General features: G+C 45.2%; 1 protein-coding gene across 1 annotated transcript in view; it reads right to left on the bottom strand.

The window, feature by feature from the left end:
* Positions 1-19521, bottom strand: part of TMTC3 (transmembrane O-mannosyltransferase targeting cadherins 3) — a 114970-nt gene that overhangs the window by 4905 nt on the left and 90544 nt on the right. Inside the window, exons 10-12 of the mRNA XM_075344786.1 lie at positions 7112-7215; positions 2693-2862; positions 274-500 (exon numbers count right to left, since the gene is read on the bottom strand). Of these exons, the coding sequence (XP_075200901.1) occupies positions 274-500; positions 2693-2862; positions 7112-7215 (501 nt within the window). The remainder of the gene's footprint in view (positions 1-273; positions 501-2692; positions 2863-7111; positions 7216-19521) is intronic.

Raw genomic sequence — 19521 nt, 5'->3', positions numbered from 1 at the left:
ACAAAGGAAGTTAAAATGACACCATTATCAGTCCTCATCCAAAACCACGGTCTGAAAAGCTTCATTTTGGGATGGAATTGTACAGCTGATGGTATATGAATATTGGGCAAGAATCTAAGTTCTTTTCCTTCTTAGGCGGTTACACATGAATGCATGATGAGAATTTGTCCTGAAAGTGAATAAAATATCCGGCTACCAAAATGTAGAAGATGTTCCGCTAGCTCCCACAATTATATCTGATTTTAAGACATTACAGTAACACTAGAAACATACCAGATTCCTGCATGAGCAGAGCGGAGTTAAACAACGCAAGCTTATGTCGGCGATTCAGTTCCAGTGCTTGATTAAAGTTTCTCAAGGCTTCGTTTGGATCCTTTAGTTCAATATAAACGATTGCAAGATTGTACCATAGGTCTGCATTCATCCCGTCAAGTTCCAAGGCTCTGAGATAAGCTTCTTTAGCCTCTAAAGGTTTATTCATTTTGAGAAGCAACTCTCCCCTATATAAAATAAGAAATACAAAGATCAACTTTCCTAAATACAGTGGAACCTCGCTTAACGAGTGACCCAGTTAGCGAGTATTTCGCCTAACGAGCAAGGCTTTCTGTAAATTTGTAACTCTGTTTACGAGAAAGCCTTGCTGTATGAGCAAAATACTCCCCGCACACACTTCCGGTTCCGTACATCCACCGCGCTCTAACCCGCTCTTGCAGTCCACACAAACACATACAAGCAAGCACACAAACACAAAATCACGCACAAACACGCACACATACTATGCTCCCCTTACCTTTTGTTCCCTTGCTGGCTTCCTGGAACTTGCATGTATCGGGTAACCAAGGCGACCGATGCCGGACCTTTAGCTCCCAGCGCGCTGACGTCAAAGGCAGTAGCCGCTTGCCTCTGATTGGCCAGCACGCTGCCTTTGAGTAGCGGCTGACAGGGGAAGGTCCTCCCTCCACAGGATGTGTATCCGGTTACCATCGTGACGAGGGAGGAACTTCCCCTGTCAGGCGCTACTCAAAGGCAGCGCGCTGGCCAATCAGAGGCAAGCGGCTCCTGCCTTTGACGTCAGCGCGCTGAGTGCGTAAGGTCCGGCATCGGTCGCCTTAGTTACCCGATACACGTCTTGTACGGGCAAACTGTTCCAGGAGATCGGCGACGGAACGGAAGGTAAGGGGAGCATAATCTGTGTTTGTGCGTGTGTGTTTGTACGTGTGTGGAATGGCACAATAGTGCACTAGGATGGGACACTTAAGTTGTGGAACACATTGTCTGCATTGCAATGATTTCCTATGGGAAATCTTGCTTTGCTGAACGAATAACTTGGTTATCAAGCACACTCCCAGAACGGATTGTTCTCGTTAACCAAGGTTCCACTGTAGTTGGAAACATGAAATAAATTCAAAACCTGGGTAAAAATAATGACTCCTTACACTCTGAAGTAAGGGAATGTCTCAATAACACAAGTTCCTGCGTAAAGTTGCCCCTAGCACTTCTTTTATACCACAAAGATATTATGCTATATGGATCCCCCGCTGATCTGCTTGCTTCCTTTTCCAGCTGCTGCCAAGCACTGGCCACATCGGTGATGCATGCCACCTTCAGACTTTTTCTTGTAAGGATTTATTATATCTCTGATTTATTTATTTTAATTTTGAGATTTTATTATCTTGGAAGCCTCAGAACCTGGTACTAGGTTTTGGTAGATTTAAAGGTCGATTCTCCAAGACTGGTGTTTTGAACTCTATTCCAATGATGTGTCAATCTCATAAAAGGCATGTGTCAATCTCAAAATAGGCATGCCCCAATTTGGTTCACCTTTCTGTTTCTGTGAACCAACATGTGCAGTATGAAGCTGGGAGTATGCGCCCGGCTTTAGAGAAGTCTACTGCGCATGAATCGAAGTGCCGGGCATTCAAGCTACACTGAATAGCATGTTAGTATGCCCCTGTGAGCGTGCTAACATGCTAAGAGGGTGGCTAGTCAGAGGATATAATGCCCTTGGGACTAGTCCCTGCGCTCATTAGTATAAGATAAAAGCTCTTTAGAAATACTTTTTGTAAAGATCCCTTTATCTATGCTAGTGTATACAGGGACAGTTAGGCAGGGATTAGCAATATGCACCCAGAACTGCTTGTGGTTCTGGGTGCATATTGCACCTGACAGGTTCCCTTTAAATGTAAGTTCACTACCCCTACTCATATACTGCCTTCTTGCCATCTTCATCTGCTTTCACCACCTCTCCAGTAGGTCTCTTGTGATTTGTAACCTGCTGGCAGCTACAGTATTTCATGGAGCGTCGGAGGTCACAAATTAATACAAGTCTATGAGAGCCTGGTTTTGGCTCTCATAGACTTGTATTGACAACTCGTGTAACATCTGACTTCCAGCCAGTCAGAAGTAACGATAACAAGATGGCACCGCGAGACCAGGTGAAGACACTCTAGGGTGAATATAATACACGAAACAGGGGGCTTAGGTTTAAAGCCCCACTCCAAAAATAGCAATGCTGGCGTGGTGCTTTAAAAGGTTATCCAGTACTGGACTGAAGCTCATTATTGTATAGATTGAACTACTATATCATAATGAAAAATTCCAAATGTATGAATACAACAGAGCCGGGATGACAGTAATTAGTAGAAGTGCTACTTTTAGTATGATTTGATAGTGTTTAAGAAGCTAGCAATACCTGCTAATGTATGCTTGCTTGAAATCTGGCCTCATGCTTATTGCTTGTCTGTACAGCTGATCAGCTTCTTCAAGACGAGATTCATTGGCACGGATCAAGTTTGCAAGGTTTATGTAAACATTTAGGTGATTGGGAGCAACACGAGCAGCGTACCTTTTTCCAGGAATTACCTTGTAAAGGGAAAGATAGAAAAATACAGTTAATAGTTACCGGTAATTTTTCAAACAATGAAAAGGTGCATTGCAAAATATCCTAGTGTTACATAGACAACGGAAAATGTAAATGATAAAATGTAAACGTTTTACAATGAGATTCTTTTACACGTTGACGAGGTTAAGCACGGGACGTGGAAAGATGCTGGCATGTCAAGCCGGTCAGCTGTCATGACAAGAATCCGATGCCAGGCAGGTGTTGTGCATCCACCCTATTCTAAGTAATAAGATAGGGGCACGATACTTGCAGGGCCTTGGACGGTTGTCTTGGCAAGTATACAATTTGGCATGTAGAAGCGACTCTATACCTGATGTGGAAGTGAGAGGCACTGCACCATATTAGCCTTGTATACTAAACATATATTGTATAGCATCCCCCACCTTCAGACAGTAGCTAACATTTTTTGGTATTCTTGTTTTTAAACTACACTTTCTCATAGCGCTCTACTTCCATTTTGTGTTGCTAGTTCCTTAGACAATTGACAAAGGTTAGGAGTGAATTAGGAATAAAGCCATAACAATACGGAAAAAAAAGGGCAAATGTTGTTTCACTTTGATTGAAGCATCCTGTTTTAAGCTTTGTGCTGCACTGTGAATCCACAGGAAACACAATACTCATACACATACAAACCAGACATTCATAAAAACACAGAATTGCATAATAGCGAACGTCTGCCAAGTCCATTGTGTTAGAATGGAGACTTCATTACGTGCTGAGCTGGTGAACGCTCCCGCCTGAAGGCCTATAGCTGTCAGAGTGTGCTCTGTAAAACCGCAAGCTGAAAACACACTCCTGATACTATAGCGGTGTATGCATGTGCATTTACAGGAATCCAAGTGGTGCCCCCGATGTGCATTATTCGGATTAATATTACCTATAGCAGAAAAGTGGGTGATGTGTGGACAAAGGTTTGGGAACACTCACACAGGAGCTTTTGTGACATCTCATTCTAAATCACAGGCAGTGAGTTGGCCCTCACTTTACAGATAAACAGCTTCCAGTCTTCTGGGAAGACTTTCTACAAGAGCTTGTGGGATTTTTCAACATTCATCCAGAACATTTGTGAGGTTAAGTACTGATATTGCTTAAGAGCATCTGGCTCCGGCTCCTTTCCAGTTTATCCCCAAAGGTGTTCGATGACATGAGGTCAGGTCTCTGTGTGGCCATTGATATTCTTCTATACTAGACTTGGGCATACTATAGCCAGCAGGCCACATCCGGCCCTTGGGCTGTTCCTATCTGGCTGGAGACCGGGACAGAAAAAAAAAGTAGTGGCAGTAACCCATTGCCATCCTCCCAATCTCCGTCCCGATTTTACCTGTTTCTGCATTCTCAGGATGCAGATACTGGTGAATATAATAGTGGAGGAGGGAGCTGTGGGCTAAGTCTATTAGTTGGTGAGCCAGAGTGACTTGTCATAGTAAGCCCGGTATCCAAAGTGAACAAAAATCTGCAGCATGTCAATTCTTGATGCATTTTTGCCTGCGTTTGTCAGCCCTTCCACCCAATGACTTCATTATGAAAAACACATGAAAAAATGATGAGGCAAAATTTCCCCTTATTTTGGTACGTTTTTCTGCCAGAAGATGCAGAAAATTTCTGCACCAAATTGCTCAGTGTGCACATAGCCATAAGCTATAAAAGCTATGTGTTTGAGTCACATCTGCCTTTAGCAGCAGTAATCAGCTAGCTCCAATCACTGCCGTTAACCCCTTAAATGCAGTGATCAGTCTCTGATAGCGGCATTTAAGGCCCTGTGCGCACTAGTTTTCTCAAGAAAACTCCTAATCCTGCAAGGCTCTGTGCCCACGTTGCTGAATTTCATGCATTTATGCTGCGTATTGCACTGCAGCGTAAATGCATGCGTCCTGCGTCCCCTGCACAATCTATGAAGATTGTGCATAATCCATGAGCATGTTGCGTTTGAGAGTGCAGCGATTTGGATGCCAAAATTTTGTACCAAATTGCTGCGTTCTAAAAGGTAACATGTCACTTATTCCGTGCGCTTTGGATGCAGCTCCCGCTCTGTCTATGGGAGAGGCTGCATCCACAGCGCATGAAAATCGGCTTTTTTTCTGCAGAACACTGCATTTATTACACAGTGTTTCTGCAGCGATTTGACGAGCACATGTGATGTCAAATCGCTGCAGAAATTTCTGCAGGGACACAACGCAACGTGTGCACATAGCATAAAACTGCACATTTTACAGTGGCCTTTAAGACTAAGTTCACATGTCCAGTAATCATACCTTAGAACGGATTAAGCAGTAATCAGATGGCAACAATGTTGTGCAAATACAATGTCTGATTTTTTTTTTTTAAAAACATGGGAGTCTATGGATTACTATTTATCTTCCATTTGAAAACTGATCCAGTAAGCAAAAAACCGATCCTTTATAAATGCACAAAAAACAAACGGCTTAAAAGCAATCCATTAACTGATCCATTAATTGTAGGTTACCATGTTAAAAGAAAACAGATCCTGCAAAAATCAGTTTTTACAAAACTGACAAGAAATTGGGTTTCACAACTCTTTTGCCAACATATTGCTGCTGGATCTGTTCTAATGAATGTTTAGTAGACATGTGAACTCAAACTTCTGGTGGCCAGCTTAAAGGTGGTGTCACACACAGCGACGACGACAACGACGTCGCTGCTACGTCACCATTTTCTGTGACGTTGCAGCGACGTCCCGTCGCTGTCGCTGTGTGTGACATCCAGCAACGACCTGGCCCCTGCTGTGAGGTCGCCGGTCGTTGCTGAATGCCCAGCTTCATTTTTTGGTCGTCGCGCTCCCGCTGTGACGCACACATCGCTGTGTGACAGCGAGAGAGCGACGAAATGAAGCGAGCAGGGAGCTGCGGTAAGCTGTAACCAGGGTAAACATCGGATAACCAAGGGAAGACCTTTCCCTTGTTACCCGATATTTACCTTCGTTACCAGCGTCCGCCCTCGCTGCAAGTGCCGGCTCCCTGCTCTCTGCACATGTAGCTGCAGTACACATTGGGTAATTAACCCGATGTGTACTGTAGCTAGGAGAGCAGGGAGCCAGCGCTAAGCAGTGTGTGCGGCTCCCTGCACATGTAGCGGCAGTACACATCGGGTAATTAACCCGATGTGTACTGTAACTAGGAGAGCAGGGAGCCAGCGCTAAGCGGTGTGCGCGGCTCCCTGCTCTCTGCACATGTAGCTGCAGTACACATCGGGTAATTAACCCGATGTGTACTGTAGCTAGGAGAGCAGGGAGCCAGAGCTAAGCGGTGTGCGCGGCTCCCTGCTCTCTGCACATGTAGCTGCAGTACACATCGGGTAATTAACCCGATGTGTACTGTAACTAGGAGAGCAGGGAGCCATAGCTAAGCGGTGTGCGCGGCTCCCTGCTCTCTGCACATGTAGCTGCAGTACACATCGGGTAATTAACCCGATGTGTACTGTAGCTAGGAGAGCAGGGAGCCAGCGCTAAGTGGTGTGCGCGGCTCCCTGCTCTGTGCACATGTAGCACAGCGACGCGTGTTATGATCGCTGCTGTGTCTGCTGTGTTTGACAGCTAAGCAGCGATCATAACAGCGACTTACAAGGTCGCTGTTACGTCACAGAAAATGGTGACGTAACAGCGACGTCGTTGTCGCTGTCGCTATGTGTGAACCCAGCTTAAGGCACACATGTAAAACTATCATGCTGTCTAATCAGTATCTTGATAATCCATCCACCCCACATGTGTGGCATATCTTGGCAAAGTTGAAGTGCTCACTAACATTAGAATTAGACAAATTTGTGAACTATAATTTAGAAAAAGTCCTTTTGTATATAGAAAAAGTCTTAGATCTTAGAGTTCGAATCATTAAAAATGGGAGCAAAAACAAGTGCCGAGTTTATATTTTTGTTCAATGTATATCTTATATGTTTTACTACATTTACACAACACAACTTTAAAATTTTTTTTCAGTAAAACCACTTGGGTACTGAAGGTCATGGAGTAATTAAATGCAGAGGGATGATTGGATGAACTCCCATTCCCACTCCTACCTAGAACGTGGCCTCAGCGGCATTCTCACCTCGGCGTTAATTAGGGACTCACTTCTACAGTCACATATCCGCTCCAGCTGTGCTTTCAGACTGTAATGTGCTTTTCCAGGGGAATGAGCAGAAGATAAGGACACAATATCTGGTGGTACATAACTAATGACAACACTCTAGCATATTCACCTGTGGCATAAGGGACTTTGCAATTAAATAGGACTCTTCAGCTTCTTTGCTTCTGTTGATATTCTTGTATGTTCTCCCCACGTTCATATGAGCACCTATGTCATCTGAAAGAAAACACACATTACATTACTTCAACTGAATCCATCTGCAAGTTATATAGGGTGGGGGGGGGGGGGGGAGATGTACACAGGAGTTGTATGACTGCCCACCTGTAAGTGTCTCACTGCTAAATGATCCCCACCTATAACTGTTACAGAAATTGGCCATTTTCACTTAGGGGTGTACTCATTTTTGTTGCTAGCAGTTTACACATTAATGGCTGTGTGTTGAGATATTTACTTGGCACCTGATTTACATTGTATCAAAGTGTCATATCTTCAGTGTTATCCCATGAAAAGATATAATAAAATATTTACAAAAAATGGAAGAGTGGACTCACTTTTGTGATGCCCTGTATATATTGATTTCACTTTTTATTTCGAATTTAGCCACAATTAAAGCAATCCACAATTTGATTTCACAACAGACATTTCATGTGTGGTAAAATAATTCCTTTTACTCTAGTTCCATCTCTTTTGATATACATTTTAGAGAATACCACTGTTGCCAAAAACAACACCATAAATCCCATAAATGTTACCGACTAAACATAAAGAATAAACCATTCGGAGACAGTCAGCACTATGTAAAGAGTCAGATATGGTTTAAACAACAAATTGCCCTCAAGTTCAGTGCATCTATCATTTTGGGGTCTTCGGTTCATAACAGCCAGCCACAATTTATATAAAACCTCAAGCTTGGAAATGCTAATGCTCAGAGTTTGTTGGTTTTGGGCACCCTTAGTACATCTAGTGGTTTTATTTATTGGTCAACAGTTAGACGCTGAACTGAAGCCAGCCTGATAACATCAGACATCAAAGCCATACGAGTGTAAGGGTTATTGGAATTTATAGAAAATTACTTTATTTCTAGCCAAAAATGTCTTTCTTCGTTTCAAAGGAGGTTCAAGGTAGCAACAATTCGCAGATTGCCAAGTGTACTGCATGCTATAGGCAAAGCTCCTTAACCTATAGGTCCTGTATTAAAGTGACAGTCCAGATTTGGGGACTGCAGACATCTGATTGCTTGGCATTGCCGATGAGAGCGAGCGGTTATAAGACTGCATTATATAATTTGTATACATGGGGTCACATGCAGATTATATTCGTTTGGCATCACTCAATTTACTTCTATTGAGAGAAGCCAGATGAGACTAGTCGGCATGTATGCAAATCACATGTGTGGTCATGGCACCGTTCGCTGTCATTGGCAATACTGAGGAATCATGACAGAATGCACACTGCAAAGATTCAGAAATCTGCAGTCACGCAGACAATGCTGGAAAACCAATTTAACCTGTACTTTAGGTTTATTTGTACATTTATCCCCTTAACCCCTTAGTGACGGAGCTAATTTTCACCTTAATGACCAGACCAAATTTTGCAATTCTGACCAGTGTCACTTCATGAGGTTATAACTCTGGAACGCTTCAACGGATACCGGTGATTCTGTAGTATTGTGCCCCATCCCACAGTAATGTGCCCATCCTTGTCCCCTTGTAGTATTGTACCCCATCCTAGTCCCCATCCCACAGTAATGTGCCCATCCTTGTCCCCTTGTAGTATACCCCATCCTAGTCCCCATCCCACAGTAATGTGCCTTATCCTTGTCCCCTTGTAGTATACCCCATCCTAGTCCCCATCCCACAGTAATGTGCCTATCCTTGTCCCCATCTTAAACTAATGTTCCCCATCCTTGTCCCCATTTTGTAGTAATGTGTTCATCCTTGTCCCCATGTTATAGTAATGTGTTCATCCTTGTCCCCATCCTATAGTAATGTCCTTAATCTATAGTAATGTGTCCATCCTTGTCCTCCATCTTATAGTAATGTTCCCCATCCTTGTCCCCTTGTAGCAATGTCTCCATCCTATAGTACTGTCCCCATTCTATAGTAATGTGCCCATCCTTTAGTAATGTGCCAACCTTGTCCCCACCCTATAGTAATGTCCCCAGCATTATCCCTATTCTATAGTAATGTTTCCCATCCTTGTCCCCTTGTAGTAATGTCCCTATCCTACAGTAATGTGCCCACCTTGTCCCCATCCTGTAGTAATGTCCCCATCCTATAGTACTGTGCCCATCCTAGTCGCCATCCTATAGTAATGTGCCCATCTTAGTCCCCATCCTATAGTAGTGTGCCCACCTTGTCCCCATCCTATGGTAATGTCCCCATACTATAGTAATAATGTCCCCATCCAATAGTATTGTGCCCATCCTTCTAATGTCCCCACCCTATAGTAATGTCCCCAGTATTATCCCTATTCTATGGTAATGTTTCCCATCCTTGTCCCCTTGTAGTAATGTCCCCATCCTACAGTATGCCAACCTTATCCCCATCTCATAGTAATGTGCACACTTTGTCCCCATCCTGTAGTAATAGGTCAGCAGCTCCCCTCACCTTCCACAGATGCTGGAGTGAAGCTGAGGGGAGTGGTCTGCGGCCCCAGATCCACAGTGATTGGAGAGATCGGTCACAAGGCCGGTCTCTCCAATCAGAGCTGGGGGCGGGTGAAACACAGGTCACCCAGCTCAAGCCAATGATCAGTGCTACAGCTGCCCTGATCTTGGCTGGATTTCAATGTTTCAGCGATTTTCAATGGCTGAAACATTAGTGGCTGTGATTGGCTGAGGGTGTTAGTCAGCCATTCACAGCCTCCGTAGGTCCTGGAGGAGACACCACCCCTCCTGAGGGCCCCTCCTCCCCGAATCTAAGGTACTTGCAGCGATCGCAGCCACCGGGGCTGCGATTTCGCCATGACGTACTGGGTATGTCATGGGTCCTTAAGTACCAGGGAGCCATAACGTACCCAGTACGTCATAGGTCGCTAAGGGGTTAACGTCACACACACACACACACACACACACACACACACACACACACACAAAAACCATTCTTCTCACCTATCCCGCGCTCCCTCATCTCTGCTTCGTGCGGCCCCTCAGGGTAGTTCGTGCGGCCACCAGGCCCGTGCCCCTGTTCACTATTGCGGCAGGTGCACTGTCACTCAATGATTTATGTCAGATGATTGTATTGCCGGAGCGAGAGCGCAGCACCGACAACACATTCATCTGAATGACATAAAGTGCAGACCGTGGCTGCGGCCCCTGCACCTGCCGCGATAGTGAACAGGGGCACGGGCCTGGGGGCCGCACGACCTACCCTGAGGGGCCGCGTGTTTGAGACCCCTGCTCTAACCAAAATTTATTCACTTTTAGAAGAAATAACAAAATGGACCCCAAAACTTGTTCCCCACTTTCTTACGAGCGCGCCGATACCCCACAAGTGGTCAGAAACCTCTGCTTGGAACAGAAGGAGCAATATTTGAATTTTGGAAAGCAAATTTGGCTGAAATAGATTGCGGGATCCATGTTGCATTTACAGGTCCGCTAAGGTACCTAAACAGAAGAAACCCCTCACAAGTGACGCCATTTTGGAAACTAGACCCCTCAAGGCTTCTATCTAGGGGTATAGTGAGCATTTTGGATCCACAGGTACTTCACAGATTTTGTTAACGTTACGTTGTCATATTGAAAATTTTAATAATTTTCTCAAACATGTTGCTTTAGCATCAATTTTCTCACTTTTTCAAGAGGTAATTCCAAAAATTTGACCTCAAGGTTTGTTACCTACTTTTTTATGAGCGCGGTGATACCTCACATGTGGTCTGAAACCTTTGTTTGGACAAATGGGAGAGCTTGGAACGAAAGGAGCAATATTTGAATTTTGGAAAGGAAATTTGGCTGAAAAAGATTGCGGGCACCATGTCGCATTTGGAGGTCCCCTAAGGTACCTAAACAGCAAAACCCCTGCACAAGTAACCCCATTTTGGAAACTAGGCCCCTCAAGGAATTTATCTAGATGTTTGGTGAGTACCGTGAACCCCCAGGTGCTTCACAGAATTTTATAACGTTGAGCCATGAAAATAAAAAAATAAAATTTTACCACAAAATTGTTATTTCAACCAGGTAGCTTTTTTTTCACAAGGGTAACAGGAAAAAATCACCATGAAATGTATTGTGCAATTTCTACTGAGTTTGGCGATACCTTATATGTGGTGGAAATCAACTGTTTGGGTACACGGCGGGGCTCGGAAGGGAAGGAGTGCCATTTGACGGCAAAATTGTCTGGAATCAATAGTGGACGCCATGTTGCATTTGGAGAGCCCCTGAGGTGCCTATACAATGAAGCTCCTCAACATGTGGCCACATTTTGGAATATAGACCCCAAAATGAATTTATCTAGATGTTTGGTGAGTACCCTGAACCCTCAGGTGCTTCACAGAAGTTTATAATGTTGAGCTGTGAAAATAAAAAAATACATTTTTACCACAAAATTGTTATTTCAACCAGGTAGCTTTTTTTTTTTTACAAGTGTAAAAGGAAAAAATGCAGCATAAGATTTATTGTGCAATTTCTCCTGAGTATGCTGATACCTTATGTGTGATGAAAATCAACTGTTTGGGGGAAGGAGCGCCATTTGACTGCACAATTGGCTGGAATCATTAGCGGACGCTATGTTGCATTTGGAAAGCCCCTAAGGTGCCTAAACAGTGGAGGTCCCCCACAAGTGACCCCATTCTGCAAACAAAAGCCTTGAGGTGTCTTATCTAGGTGTATAGTGAGCAGTTTGAATCCAAGAGTACTTCACAGAATTTGATAAGATTAGGTTGCCATATTGAAAATTTTCATTTTTTTTTCACAAAAATGTTGCTTTAGCATCATATTTCTTACTTTTTCAAGAGGCAACAACAAACCGTGGACCCAACAGGTTGTTGTCCAATGTCTTATGAGCACAGGGGTAGCCCACATGTGGCCAAAAACCTCTGCTTGGATAAATGGGAGGGCTTGGAATAGAAGGAGCACCATTTGAATTCTGGAAAAGTTGAAATAAATTGCGGGCACCATGTCACATTTGCAGGGCCCCTTGGGTACCTATACAGCAGAAACCCCCCACAAGTGACCGTTTTGGAAACTGGATTTTATTCAGGAGTATAGTAAGCATTTTGAATCCACAGGTACTTCACAAAAATGTTGCTGTAGCAACAAATTTCTCACTTTTAGGCTATGTGGCTATGATCCAGCGACATGGCGTCTAGTACACAGTGTCAGCCTTCCTGCAGAGATGTGAGTGTTGTCCACAGGAGAACGCAGCTGCCCATGCCCACGATTTGGATTCAGGCTGCTGTGGAGCTCTATGCTACCTGCAGAGAATACTCTTGTCTCCGCAGCATAAATTGACATGCTGAGGCTCGGGAAGCTGCACCACAGGTCAATGTATGCTGCAGAGAAGAGAAGCACAGTGGGAACGCGATTTCTAAAAATCCTTCCACTGTGCTTCTACTGCACAACGCAGCGTTATGGATGCAGGGAAAACACTGCGCCCAAAACGCTGCAAACCCTGATCGTGGGCACACAGCCTAAAATGCTACAATGGATGAATGGATAGATGTCAAACATACATAACATCCCACCCCCTGCATATTCTAAGCTGGCGCCCTTTAGTGCCTTTTTTATGTGGCACTAAAGGGTGCCTAGCCTTGTATTTAGCCCCCCAAAAAATTAATAATTAAAATAAACAACGTGGGGTCCCCTCTATTTTTGATAGCCAGCTAGGGTAAAGCAGACAGCTGTAGCCTGCAAACCAAAGCTGACAGCTTCACCTTGGCTGGTGATCAATTTGGAGGGCTCCCCATGCGTTTTTTTTTAAATAAAAAAAAAAAAAAAAAAAAAACACCAAAAAACAAAAACAAACGTGGGGTCCCCCCAAATTAGATCACCAGCCAAGGTGAAGCGGACAGCTGGGGTCTGGTATTCTCAGGGTGGGAAGAGCCATGGTTATTGGACTCTTCCCAGCCTAAAAATAGCAGGCCGCAGCCGCCCCAGAAGTGGCGCATCCATTAGATGAGCCAATCCTGGCACTTCGCCCCAGCTCATCCCGCGCCCTGGTGCGGTGGCAAACGGGGTAATATACGGGGTTGATACCAGCTGTAATGTCACCTGGCATCAAACCCTGGGGTTAGTGATGTCACGGCATCTAAACAGATACCCGACATCAGTAACCCAGTCAGTAATAGAAAAAAATAAAGACAAAAAAAAAAAATTTGAAAAAAAAACCTCCCCGAAACATTCCCTCTTTCACCAATTTATTGAAAATAAACAAATTGCGGTCGCTGTAATCCATTTTGGAGGTCCCTCGACGACTATGGACCTTCTAGAATATGGGGGGTACGTTCAGGGAACGTATCCCCCATTTTCTGGAAGAGCAAGCTCTCCATGAGCAGTGTGGGTGCAGTAATCTGAGAATACTGCACTCACACTGCCCTGGTCCAACCTAGGGCAGAGTGACCTGCAGTAACCTCATTCCAGAATATGAGGGGCACGCTCACAGAACGTACCCCCCATTTTCTAGAACAGCAGGCTCTCCATGTGAGGAGTGTGGCTGCAGATTACTGCACTCACTCTCCCCCGGTCCACAGTGCAGCAGCGAGGTCAGCGTCCCTGCTTGCAAGGATCCATCTGACAGCCGCTGTCTGCACATGCGCCGCCAGCTTTCCAGAAGGAGGCGGAGTGATCGCGGGGACGGAGCAGCAGCCAGGTAACGGGGAAGACCGGGGGGGTGACTGTGGGAGACCTGGCGGGACCTGGGGACAACTTTTCTGTCGCATGTGACGTGTCACATGCGGCAGAAAGAGCAGGATGAATTCGGCCGCGCGCTACTGTGCGCGGCGCGCCGCCATCTTGCATGCTCCGGAGCGGGGGGAAGGGGGAGCGCTCTGGAGAACCAGTGGGGGCTCCGGTGTACCGGATGAGGGGTCAGGGGGAGGACATTTCCCTCCGATCTCAAATGTTTGATCATTTCAGATCGGAGGGAAATTTTTCCAGGCCGGCGGTGGCGGCAGTTTTCTGTGCGCTTCGGCGCCATTTTGACTGTTCCGGAGGAGGGGTAGGGGTGGGGGGGTGTGGGGACTCTCCGGTACCGGGGGCTTTGGGGGCACTAGGGGTTTATATTTCTTTCTCATCTGACATGTTTGATCACGTCAGATGAAAAAGAAATCAGTTTTACCGGCCATTTCTTTTTATGTGATCATCAGTAGACGGTGTATACTAGCGATCACATTATCGGGGTTAAAAAAAAAAACACCCCGATTCATAATCTGGGGGGGTCTCAGCTACCCCTGGTAGCTGAAACCCCCGAGATTTTCGGTCGCTGGGGGGCGCTACAGGCTTTTTTCGGCCCGACGCTTTAAAGCGGCGGAACAGAATAAGTACCATGTTTTGCCGCCGCTTTAAGTCGTACGGCCGTCGTTATGAGGTTAATACTAGATGAAGAACATATTCATAAGCACAAGTCGCTTATTGCTCGAATGGTACAGCTTCTGTATTGGCGCGATCAGCTGCAGGAGACTGACTTACACACACACAATCACGCTCTTACTGTGGCTGCTAGAATCAGCATTGATCCTAGGGGGCGATGAGAGGTGTGTCTTTGGGCCACACGCTTTAAATGCCTTTTACAGAGCTTGACAGTTGCATTTAAGGGGGTAACGAGCGAGGCTCAGCACCACTTACTGATTTTAGAGGCATCTGCCAGTGGACATACCATATGTCCAATGCTGGGAAAGGATTAAAGGGAACCTGTCACCAGTTTTTTCCCTATCAAACCAAAAATATCACCTTCTGCAGCTCCTGGGCTGCATTCTAGGAAGGTGCCCCTTGGCCCTGACTCACCTTGCAGACCCCTAAAAGAACTTTATAAAATTTTACAGTTTCCTATGCAAATGAGTTTGGTTGGCCAGATGGGCGGGCTCTAATTCAGCTCATCTGGCCAACCAAACTCATTTGCATAGGAAACGGTAAGATTTTATAAAATTCTTTTAGGGGTCTGCAACAAGGTGCACCTTCATAGAATGCAGCCCAGGAGCTGCAGAAGGTGATATTTTTGGTTTAATAGAGGAAACATTGGTGACCGGTTCCCTTTAAAGTGGACTTGCTATGACTGACACATTTTCCTTTCACAAGATAAGTGATAAAGGTTTGGAGAGCTCATCCCTGGAAACCCCACCCTCAATCACTATTTTAGATGTCCTGAGCTCCCACTCTTCTCAGCTGTAGTTACAATTGAATAGTGTCACTGCTGTGTCATTCATTGTCAGACAATAAACAAACTGGTGGTAAAGATACATGATTATGTTGCGAAGTTCACTTCTAATCACCGTTAGGAGGGCTCATTACCCCATCTTCAGTAAGTGATGGGGTGGGAAAGGTACACCCCCCCCCCCCGCAATAAGACATTTATCACCCATCCCCTTTACGTTTTCCATTGTTTCACGCACTACTACATAGTATTGGCCACTTGTTCTATTTATAGCTAATAATCAATGGCAATTCCTATATTGGAACGTGACAAATGCTAGAAATAGGGAGACAGAAGGCGCAATAGGGTCTTACCCGGTATAAAACGTTAGAAGTAAAGAGGTACACTCACCTGGTCGGGTTGTGTCAGTCACAACTCCTTAGCAAGCATGTGAATGTCCGCGTGGTCCAAGCAGCGGCCCCGTGCAGGATGCAGTAGAAAATATTATATAGGAAAAACGGGTTTAATGCCGCGCTAAAGGATCACTGATGTCAGTAAGATGAAAAATCCCTTTTTTATTTTAGTCAATCCAACGCGTTTCAGAGACAAGGACCGTCTCCTTCTTCAGGGAAAAAAAGAAAATCAAGAAATTTCTTTTTTTTCCCTGAAGAAGGAGACGGTCCTTGTCTCTGAAATGCGTTGGTTTGACTAAAATAAAAAAGGGATTTTTCATCTTACTGACATCAGTGATCCTTTAGCGCGGCATTAAACCCGTTTTTCCTATATAATATTTTCTATATTGGAACGTAGTATTTTGACAACGGACCCACGCTAACAAAGGTTGTCCTTTCTGACTATTAAGAGGCAAATAGAGAGCCAAGTATTACATGACCTCACCACAGGTCCTGCAAGACAAAGTGAGTCATTTGTATAATACTTATGCTAATTCTAACAGGGGGAGGGGATAACTATGAATATATGATCTGCTCCAGTGCAACTGTCACTCAAGAAGCTGCTCATTTTACAAACTTCACTTCCTTGGATTTCAAAACCTAAACATCCGAGCTGACCATTACAGGTATGAATAGAATCAGCCTGATAGCCAGTGCTATACTGGCACTTTAGGTTACATGCGAACATTCTGATGATTGGTTCCTTTTAAGGACGAAGCCAGTTTTGTACTGAATGCCCAGGCCATTTTTTGCAATTCTGACCAGTGTCGCTTTATGAGGTTATAACTCTGGAACGCTTCAGCGGATCCCAGACATTCTGAGATTGCTTTTTTGTGACATATTGTACTTCATGATAGTGGTAAATTTAAGACGATATATTTTGCTTTTATTTGTGAAAAAAAAAAGGAAATCTGATGAAAAATGTTGCAATTTTTAAACTTAATTTTTATGCCCTCAAAAGGGAACCTGTCACCAGATTTTTTCCCTATGAAACTAAAAGAATCACCTTCTGCAGCTCCTGGGCTGCATTCTAGGAAGGTGCACCTTTGCCATGACTCCCTTGTAGACCCCAAAAATAACTTTATAACACTTGGCCCTTAGGTATGCTAATTACCTTGGTGGGGCACAGGGGCTGGATCAATTTCATCTTCCTACCATCGCATCCAAGATTTATCCCGTGCCTCCCCCATACTCTGGAACGCTCTGCCACAACACATCAGACCCTCACCTACCTTGACAAGCTTCAAAAGGAACCTGAAGACCCACCTCTTCCGACAAGCCTACAACCTGCCGAAACCCTCAGTCTGATACAGCGCCGCACAATCAGCTCTACCCTCACCTACTGTATCCTCACCTATCCCTTGTAGACTGTGAGCCATCGCGGGCAGGGACCTCTATCCTCCTGTACCTGTCTGTGTCTTGTATTGTTTATGATTATTGTACTTGTCCCTATTATGTATACCCCTTTCACATGTAAAGCGTCATGGAATTGATGGCGCTATAATAATAATAATAATAATAATAATAATAATAATAATAAATAATTTTCTGCTCCGTTCCCCCCTCCTGCCGCTGATCGCTGGCCTCCTTCTTTGATTGACGGGATGATGCCCTCTGTCATCCTCCTCGTCGCATTTTCAAATCTCGCGCCTTAGGTCTGCTTGTGCAGGCGCAGTTCACTCTGCCATATCTCGGGCAGACCGCCGGTGAGCTAAATGCGAGATTATGGGCGGGTACTAGCATGACGCTGGTGAGGTGTTTGCTGTGACCACATTTTGGAAACTAGACCCCTCAAGCATTTTATTCCGGGATATAAGGAGCTTTTTGAATCCACAGGCACTTCACAAAAATGTCGCAGTAGTGCCAAATTTCTCACTTTTAGGATATGTGCCCACGATCCAGCAACACTGCATCTAGTACACAATGCCAGCCCTCCTGTGGAGATCTGAGTGTTATCCACAGGAAAACTCAGCTGCCCGTGCCCAGAATCCGGGTTCAGAGTGCTGCGGACTTTATCTCTATTCTCCCTGCAGAGAACACTCTTGTCTCTGCAGCATAAATTGACATGCTGAGGTTCAGGAATCCGTGCTGCAGGTCAGTTTATGCTGCGGACAAAAGAAGCACAGTGGGTATGGGATTTAAAAAAATCCTTCCACTGCGCTTGTACTGCAAAAAGCAATGTTATTAACGCAGCGAAAAACACTCTGCGCCAGAAACCATGCAAACCCTGATCGTGGGCACATAGCTTAAAAAGCTAGAATACATGGATGGAGGTCAAACACATCTATCATGTCCCACTCCCTACATACTCTAAGGTGGCACCCTTTAGCTAAAAACAAGGCTAAACAATGTGGGGTCCCCCCCATTTTTGATAGCCAGCTAGGGTAAAGCAGACAGCGGCAGCCTGCAGAGCGCAGCTGGCAGCTTCACCTTGGCTGGTAATCCAAAACGGAGGGAATCGCAGGCTGTTTTTTTTAACTTCTTTATACATGATTTAAAAAAACAAACAAAACATTTGGTCTACCCCAAATTGGATTGCCAGCCAAGGTGAAGCTGACAGCTGGGGTCAGGTATTTTCATGGAATGGTTATTGGACTCTTCCCAGTTTAGAAATAGCAGGCCGCAGCCGCCGAAGTGGCACATCCATTAGATGCATCAATCCTGGCGCTTCGCCACAGCTCATCCCATTGCACTAGTGCGGTGGCAAACGGGGTAATATATGGGGTTGATACCAACTGTGTAATGTCACCTGGCATCAAGCCCAGCGGTTAGTGATGTTGCGGCGTCTGTCAGATACCCGACATCACTAACCGTCAGTAATAGACAAAAAAAAAATATTATTTGAAAAGACACTCCAACACATTCACTCTTTCACGAATTTACTGAAAGAAAAAAAAATATCCAGTCCGACGCAATCCATTTTGGAGGTCCCTCGATGATTCTGGGCCTTCCAGAATATGGGGGTATGCTCAGTGAACGTATTCCTCATTTTCTGGAAGAGCAGACCCTCCATGTGAGGAGTGTGGGTGCACCCACTCTCCACGGGGCCACCGCTCGGCAGTATGAGCTGCAGGGAGCTCAGCGTCACTGAAGGCAGGAAGCTGGCTGACAGCCGCTCTATGCGCATGTGGCAAGTATCCATTATGAAGGAGAAGGAATTGCGGAGGATCAACGCTGCGCAATGTACAAGGGAAACCGGGGAACACCTGGGGGGTTATAGGGAGTGACCTAGCTGGAACTGGGGAGGAGTTTTCTGTCGCATGCGTCATGGCACATACGACAGAAATTAGAGGAGGAAGATAAATGCAGCCGGCGCGCTTGTCGTGCGCGCCGCCATCTTGGATTATGGATAGGGGGGTTGGGGGGGGGCACTTTGACGACACCGAGGGACCAGCGGAGGAGATTTATCTCCCATCTGACATGTTTGATCATGGCAGGTGGAAGATAAATCATTTTTTACAGGCACCGCCATTTACGGTAACATGACCATCATTATACGGTGTGTAATGGTGATCACGTGACAGGGGACCGAAAAAAAAACCGGCCCAAATCATGATCTCTAGGGTCTCAGCTACCCCCGGTAGCTGAAACCCCAGAGATTTTCCGACGCTGGAGGGTGCAGTTTACTTTTTCCTGCCTGCCGTTTATAAATGGCGGATCAGAATAAGTACCCTATTCTGCCGCCGTTTATCTCCATAAGGCTGTCATAATGGGGTTAAATGAGCATCAATGGTGGGCAACGTAAGCTGTTGTATGGTTACGTAGTGACGTATGACAAAGATTTG

Source organism: Anomaloglossus baeobatrachus, chromosome 4, assembly GCF_048569485.1.
Source record: "Anomaloglossus baeobatrachus isolate aAnoBae1 chromosome 4, aAnoBae1.hap1, whole genome shotgun sequence".
NCBI lineage: Eukaryota > Metazoa > Chordata > Amphibia > Anura > Aromobatidae > Anomaloglossus > Anomaloglossus baeobatrachus.
The sequence above is the reverse complement of the archived record's forward strand: the minus strand, read 5'-3'. Positions and strand labels throughout refer to the sequence as shown.